General features: G+C 47.2%; 1 protein-coding gene across 1 annotated transcript in view; it reads left to right on the top strand.

Annotated features, from left to right (window-relative positions):
• The first annotated feature begins 6,345 nt into the window (after positions 1 to 6,345).
• The window catches only part of EFNB2 (ephrin B2), a 41,148-nt gene continuing 39,167 nt past the window's right edge, over positions 6,346 to 8,326 (top strand). Inside the window, 1 exon segment of the mRNA NM_001114943.1 lies at positions 6,346 to 6,467. Within this exon segment, the coding sequence (NP_001108415.1) occupies positions 6,346 to 6,467 (122 nt within the window).

Here is an 8,326-nt window from a genome sequence, read left to right as displayed (position 1 = left end):
CTATTTAAAAGTTGTTTTGCTATACAAGTGTTTTAAATATTGTATCTAAGAGAGTAGCCTGGACTTAAAATATTTGAAATCAGCTTATGCGTGCCTTTTAATTTTTTAAAAATTTCTTACTGCCACATATGGTGTGAAATCACAGTGAGTTGCTTAGTGACATAATGCAGTATCTGCTTGCTGTTGGAGCCTCACATCAGATATTGGAATTGTTCCTGTGCCAGGCTACAGGAAAGAGGATGTAATTGTTAATAAAATACACCCAATCTTTTCTGTGCTGCAACAATGTGTAGTAATTTGTTTTCTTCATTTGTTTCCACTGCCTTTGTGTGCATACTATAAAAGATCAAATTCTCTTCCAGTCTAACAGTTCAGATGTTCCCTAATTTATTAAATGCCTTTATTCACAATTCGTTTTTTTAGGTTATTCGTAATGCATTATAGAATTAACTAATGACTGTTTATTTTTATTACAGTATTTAAAATATGTAGTTACTGCCATTTATATTGTGGAGTTTGCAGAATTATCAATTGTATAAACTAAACCTTTAAATTAGCTTGGTGTGAGGACTCTTTAATGCTTGCAAAGAGGGGATGGGGTTTGTAGTTAAAGATTTATTGCTCCAGTTTCCCTTATGAAGAGGCAACATTATTCTCTATCCTCAGTTAACTACTGAGTCATCTAGTTGTGCTAGTACATGTCCGTAGCTTTTTTTTTATGGCCACCAGAATCTTAAGAATTTTCAGTGGTTTTGTACTTCTGTTCCATTACCTGAAGTAAAATAAGCATAGAATCTTGGCTAATTGAACTCTATATACATCATTTCTAATGCCTCATTTTATATTAAGGATCCTCCATTTGTCACTTAAAATTTCTCCAAAGCTGTTACTATTAACTAGCTCTTGTTTTCAGTTGTCTCCATTTTCTGCTCATTTACCCCCAGAACCATCCATCTGTTTTGTATTACTGGCCATGAGAAATTCTGAAGAAAGGATATCATAGTTTTTGAGACTTGCCACTCCCTCCAGGAGCTTACGAACTCTCAAATACCAGAGTGTTACTAACTAGTGAAAAGACCTAAAAGGACCACTGAAGGTAAAAGAAGAGCCAAAATCTAGAATGGGTGTTGAAGCCCAAGCAAGGAGGTCCCACTTTTTCATTTGTTGACTTGCTACTTAATGGTTAGTGGTGGTCTTGATTCCTTCACCATCACCTTTGTTATTCATAGTGTTTTTTGTTTGCCCTTGTGTTTCTTTTCTTGAACATTCAGTTGTCCATAATCACGGAGTTGCTAGTGGTGCAGCACCCTACATTTGCATTTGCTGATACACTGCACTATACATTTTGTAGCAGATATGCCATTGTTGGTTTTCAGATGATTGGATCACATTCCCTGATCTCTGTTGTGTATCTGTAGTTACTAGAGTAACTGATACGCAGCTAGGAAACAATGGAAGGGGGATACAGAGGGGACCCAATATAAATTAAAATGGTGGTTGGGGGGGTGGGATGTTGTAATTGAACTTAATTGGAAGTCAATTAAAAAGAAGTTGTTTTCCTGAGCCTCCAGTGGTTGATTAGAGGTTGGAACAGTTGTGTTTTTTATACATACTTCTTTAGTCTTTCTATGGCTGAAGCCAGTAAGTTAAAATCTTCCGTGATCCAGCAGTTTCATTATCACTCAAGCAAAGGTCTGTGTATCTTTAACAGTGTTGGTATGTTATTTAAGATTGGTACAACTGTTGATTAATAAACCTGGCTTATTAGAAGAAAATGGGGTGGTTCTTTGCATACTTTTGGGTAATGATTGTTTCCTTCCTCATTTTCCAGGCTTTCACTATGGATTAAGTTAATGACAAGTAACATAAGGAATTAACAAAGGAATACATAATTGCAGCTGGTTCTATGCGCTATTGAATCTCTTATTGTAAAGTGGCATAAAGAGGGAGCAAAAGTGGTTTTATGGTCCTACAAAAGGAAATTCGTTATCTCCTTATGACTGCTGTCAGTAATATCCCTTATATGTTTAGAGCAGAATTTAACTTTTTATTATACAGTATGTCTATATCCTATCGGTCCATAAAGTGGGAATCCTTTTTAGAGAGGTTAAAGTATTAGAATTAATGGATGATGAAATCAAAACTGCACAGCCAGCTGTTACCTCCTAATTTTTCTCCACCAAACTACCTAATTTCATTTGGAATGGTGACTGGAGCTTGGCTGGTCGTCTAAACCTGTTGGTTTGCAACTAAGGAAATGAGGTTTTGTGCCACGTGCCCAAGCTAGTTGGAGCCCTAACTGCATTCTTTCTACATACGCTGCTTTTGCATTAATATTATAAAAGCAGTGATAAATGAGCTACACATTTAAATGACCACTATTGTGGAAAATGATATTTTTGTTCCATACAGAAAATGTTATGGTCTACATATGAGTTGTCACTAAACTTCCCAAAGGAAAAAATGATTTTCTTTTGACCAGGAGCCCAATGTGATAACCAATACTTTTCCTATCAAACTCCTGTAAGTAGATGCTAATTTAAGATACTTCAGTGTGTAATAATCTGAATTTTAGAAGCGGACGAGGCAGGAGTGTATGGCAAAGTTGATCTAAGAATTGGTTTTATTTTACCCTTGTTTCTAAGGTCTTCCACGCAAGTAAATTGAGCAAAGTGCCATTTGCAGAAGAATTCTAAAAATTTCAGTGACTTGTATGAAACAAACTGCACGTAATGTCAGGAAACAAAGATAATAGTTTTAGCAGAGGTTTACAGCACCAAAGAAAGTTCATAGCTTGGACATCATCTAATCAATATACGTGTATCAAATTTCAGTAGTTTTTCTGTAATGGTAAATTTACATAAGGCTTTTGTTCTTTGTTTCTACAGAAGTTATGGTAAAGATGTGTTTTGAAATATGTCTTAGAGTTGATGGATTATTGTACAAGGGATACATAAGAAACAACCATCAGTTCTAAAGACCAGCGTGGCTAAAGATTCAAAAGGGCAGGATCATGAGTTTATATTTAATAAGGTGCATTTTCTTGGGCAAAATTGATTACCCTCTTAGTTTTTAAACTGGAATTATCCAACTTTTATATTACCTCATTCTACATTTATCCAAATTTATGTCTATCAACTTTTATAGATGACTATCTCCAAAATTCCCCAAATTTTTATTATTTGACTTTTAGAAACTTCTTCCTTAACTCTAGAAACATTTGAAGTAATTTCTCCTGAAATGAAATCTCATTTTTTGATGGGTTAAATATGTGCTGGTAAAATTACAGAATTTCAAAAATAACCACATTTCTTCAACAATTTAATTGTAAAGTGAAATCCAAATACAAAGATATTAAACTGATGTGATTGGTTTCTTCTTGGTTCGACATGCTTTAAAATGTCAGCTTTGTCTTGTACATGCCAATAGGACATCTTTTTGTCTGGCGTATGTACAAAAGTAGATACAGGTGGCTTGAGGTAAGGCTTTTAATTACTGAAATTACTATGTAAACAGCAGTGGAATGTTAGCATGTTGAAGTTGCAACTTCTGATGCTTTTCATGTAGTCTCTACAGCTAATTATTCCATATTTAAAATAAGTTGGTGCATATTCACACTCTAAATACCTATACAATAGAAATGTTTGTGTAGTATTTTATTTTCTTGGTCAAATACACACTTTGTTTTTAAAAAAGGAAAGCAATTTTTACATGTAATTTACATTTCTCCCAAGGTAAAATGCTTTGGATGTGAAAATAACCTGATTTACTAAAAATGGAAGCTAGGGTTCTTTTCAGACAATGCAAATTTCCGTTATTTCCTCTAGTTTACTTGGAGAGAGGATGTAGGAGCTAAGAGGTCACAACTTAAATTTCACAGTATAAATTTGCTAAATAAGAAACATGGTACTGAGATACTCAGTTCTTTTAACAGATCATTAAGCTAGCTTTATATTAAATTTCAAATGAATTCCTTCAATGTTTTAAGCTAGTTAAAAACGACTCCTTTTTTACCCTTGTGAAGTTAACGAATACTGCCTGCCCCTTCCTGGTTTTTCAGTTCTGAGAATCTGCCGATGACTTCGAATCGCTTTACAGACTTAGCCTTTTTAGAAAATAATTTCCTCAAATTGAAGGCTTTATTTAAAACTAGCAATTGCGGAAAGTGAAATTTTCTTCTCAAAGATCTTGGAATAATATGACTGTATTCGGTACCTCTTGTGCCTTAAGTATTTTCAACCTTAACAAACTAGATTGTACAAATTTTTAACACTCCTAGTTGAAAGGTAGATTAACTTATGTTTAATGTTTCAAAAAACGAGTATTTAGTGCACTAAAAATCTTCTAAAGTTGTTATAAAGAGCGAAAGAAGAACTAGTAAATGTCTAAACGAGATGTTTTCACTGTATATTTTTTCTTTTAAATTTAGCTTTGTGGGTAATTTGGCTAAAGAAATAGAATTTACTGTAGGAATACTGGGCAGTTCGTTGCGTTTGAAACATTAATCCTGGCATAGACAGAATTTTTTTTAAAAAGCATGTTGTGGGTATACGGCATTTTTTTCTAACTGAATTGTACATTTGTACTGTGCCTTATCTCTGCCGTGTGCTCCCCGCTTTGGTCGTCTAAGAAGATTCTTCCTTGGACTTGCTGGGTGACGAGATTCGCGGGGTTCTGGTTCCGGGCGCTGAGCCCATCGTGCCCTCGCACGCGGAGAAGGCCAGCCGCTCGCTAGTGGGCGCTGTGGCTCCGTGGAAGCCGTCGGCGTGGTGGCGCTCGTCCAAGCCCTTCTGTGGGCGAGCGCCTCGCCGAGAATCCAAGTGAAGAATTCCTGCCACCTCTCCATTTGGGCGCTATTTGTCACCGTCAGCCCTAAACTCTAGGTCACCTTGGGGAGGACGTGAGTGTGTCCCGGAGGCTAATTAAGGAGAAAGTGCCGCGGCGGGCGCGGGTGTGCCGGCGGCACTTGCCGAGAGAGCGCTGCCTTCGCGGCAGCGAGGCGCGGAGGTGCGGGCCCGGGACGTCTGCGCCCGGTGTCTGCTGCCCCGCCGGCGCCGCGCTCCCGGGAGTCGTGCGTCTCCCGGCCCCGTTGACTCAGGTCAGGCCTCAGCTGACGTCTGGAACCGAAATCAGGTGTGAACGCATCGCTGGGAGGCCTGGTGGGGGCAGCGAAGGGATGCGCGTGCGGGGCGTGAGCCAGTCCCTGCAGAGGAAACACTTCATTTTAAGGAGGAGGACCCGCCGGGAAACCTACTGCCTTCGACTCCGCAGGGAAAGTTTCGCTCTCGACGTCGTCCCTCTGTTGAAGTTAGGACACTTGCCGGGCAACGGAAGGCACGTGCTGGGCGCAGAGACAGGTGGCCCCGTGCTGTCCCCGCTCCCTGCTCGGCCGTTCCTATCAGGGTCCCCATCCCGCCCCCTTGGGGGGAGCCCGGTGCGCGCGCAGACCCCCCTCCTTCGGCGTCTCCCGGGCGCTCAGCTCGCGCCGCCGCCCGGGGCCGGGGGCGGGGCTCACCTGTCAGCCGGCGCCCCGCCTCGCGGCGCCCAATGTCGGGCGGGGGCGGCTGAAGGACGGGCTGGTCGCCCAACCGGCGCGCGGCTGCCGTGCGACGGGCCAATGGGCTGCGCGGTGCGGGGCGGGGCCCCGCGTTTATAGTGCTCTGACAGCGCGCCTGCCGCGCTGACTCTCCTCGGCGGGGACGGCGGCGCCGGCCGGAGAGAGGAGCTGCGCGCAGAGCCGGTCCCGGCGCCCTCCCCGCACACAAAGGCCCGCGCGTCCGGCGCCCGCGGCGGGGACCGAGCCCCTCCTGCCTGCTCCGCGGGCCGGGAGCCGCGAGGACTGAGGAGGCTCCCGCGCACCCAGGGGCGCCCCTCGCCGCTCAGCGCTCCGCGCTTCGGGACATGGAACGGCGCCGACACGGCGCCCGCGCGCTCGGGCCGCTGCCCGCCCCCCTGGATCTATAGTGCGAGGCAGCCCCTCTCGGGGCGCACCGCCGCCGCCCGCCCGAGTCGTCTCTCTGCCTTTGTGTCCCGGCCGCGCGCCTTCCCTGCCGCCCTGAGCCCGGCACCCTGGAGCCGCACGGGAGCCGGCCGTCCGAGCTGCGTCCGGCGCGGCGACCCGGAGCCCCGAGCCCGCCGCGCCGCCGCGCCCCGCGCGTGCGCTCCCGCCCCGCGCCCTGAAGGCCCCGAGGGGAGCGCCCCCGGCCTCGGCGACTGCTGGAGCTGCTCGGCGCGCCCCGGAGCTGCCTGCGGTCTGCTCCTTGTCTGCCCGGAGGATTGGGGTTCTCAGCCGCGCGCCCCGTCCCTCCGCCGCCCGGAGTGCGCGGAGCTGGGAGCGGCTCGGCCATGGCCGCGAGGAGGGACTCCTTGTGGAAGTACTGCTGGGGAGTTTTGATGGTTTTATGCAGAACTGCCATTTCCAGATCGATAGTTTTAGAGCCCATCTATTGGAATTCCTCGAACTCCAAGTAAGTGGCGTCCGCGATCTCCCTCGGTCCCCGCCCCGGGGTCCGCCGCGCCGTCCCGAAGGGAAGAAGGGTCGGACCGCGGAGCCTCGGAGCCTGTTTCTGGAACCTGGGTTTCCCCGCTGCCCTAGTTCCCTGTGCTCTATCCCCGCCACATTTCACTAGGTGGAGACTCCTCGTTCGGCTTTCCAGCCGGAGCGCCAGCCCTAAGGGGCGTCCTCTCCGCCTTCGTTCTCCTAGGCGCTCCCGACGCTAAAAAGCCCCTGGCGGCTCGGGTGTCACGTACGGGAAGGTGTCCGATGGCGATACCTGACCCTCTTGTATTCGAGAACGGAGATCCTGGCCACAAACAGGGCTAGCTGGCGCCCGGGGCTGGCGGGCTCCGGAGAGAGGCGGGGATGCTGCGCTCCGGAGGAGCGCCGGAGCGCGGCCCGAGCCCCGCGGGCGGGCGGGCGGGGCGGCGGGCCCGGGGCAGTGGAGCGTCCCCGGAGCGGGGAGCCTGTGGTCCCTGGGCCGCCCGCAGCGCCCCGGAGCCCGCGCGCTTCGCACCGCGCCGCCTGCTCTGCGGGAGAACTCGGGCGGCGAGCCTTCTCCTCCCCGCCCGGGAGACGGGCCTTAGGCTTCTTCCGGAGAGCCCTCCGCAGGTCGGCCTCTCGCTTAGCTTCTAAACCAATGGCCCCGAACTTTGTGCGGTCCCGATAGCTGACTCGATCTTAAGGACGCTTCCTGTAAAGCTTAGGGCCCTGCCCAGCCGGCACTGCTCCCGAAGCCTTAGCGCTTGGGCAGCCTGGGCAGGAATGGATCCCTGGATACGACTTGCTTTTATCAAACAGTGCAGCCGAAAGAAAGCCAGGCCTTCTGGAGATTAACTTTCAGCGTGAGCTACCAGACTCCTTTCAGAATTTAGAATAGGCAATCCATCCCTAAATATATATGGTCATGACTCGTAGTTAGTCATCTGTTCTTTCAGAATTGGATATTACCTCATTCTCGGGATACATTTCGAATCACAGCCAAGAATATTTTACAGAACCGTGGAATTTTAGCCTTGGGAAAGTTGGGAAAAGTATGGAAATATTGGCTGGTTCTAGGAGTAAGCATTTGCGATCAGAAGCAAAATCCATCGCCTAATTGAAGTCGAGCAAGTTTGGTATGAATTTAGGAGTAAAGAGATGGGGGATTAATTTAGAAATCACGTCTTAATTAAAAAATCGTAGCCACTCTTTAAAAAGCGGTAAATTTCAAATTTATCAGCAGGTTAATCAAAAATTCTCTTGCAGCTGTAAATCGGATTAAACAAATTCCTGTGTGATGCTAGATGGCACTTTCCAACACTGCGCATGTTTGAAAGTTACTTAATGCATTCCTCCTTCCAGGTAGCCTGATCTTGTATGGACTTCTGATTTTCGTTATATTTGTTGAGGAAGTAGTGACAGCGGCATCTTTACACCGATACCAAATCGTGAGGCACCAGGGGCTGTTGGGCTCGGACCTGCGCGCACAGCCGGCGTCCTGGCGAGGCAGGCCGGGGCCGGGCTTGGAGAGCGGCGGCGAGGCCAGCCAGTGCGCATGTTGTGCCTACAGAGGTCACTCTTCCATGCACAATGCTGTGCGCCAGTCCCACCTCCTCCGCAGGCGGCCTGCTCCGCTCCGCTTTGCACTTTCACTGATGGACTGTCTTTGGGGGCTGAATTTTTTCCCCCATCAGGATTTAAATTTATTTTTAAATCTTGCTTAAAGAAATTCCCATGAACCCCTCTGGCATTCAGCTCAGTATACGTATCTTTGCCTTAACTGCTAGTTTGTGTGTTATCAGAGAGGAGGATTAGAAATTCCTACTTAGGAAAAAGGTGGCACAATAA

This window comes from Equus caballus, chromosome 17 (assembly GCF_041296265.1).
Source record: "Equus caballus isolate H_3958 breed thoroughbred chromosome 17, TB-T2T, whole genome shotgun sequence".
NCBI classification, from domain to species: domain Eukaryota; kingdom Metazoa; phylum Chordata; class Mammalia; order Perissodactyla; family Equidae; genus Equus; species Equus caballus.
Note: the sequence above shows the minus strand (reverse complement) of the source record. Positions and strands in the feature narration are given on the sequence as shown.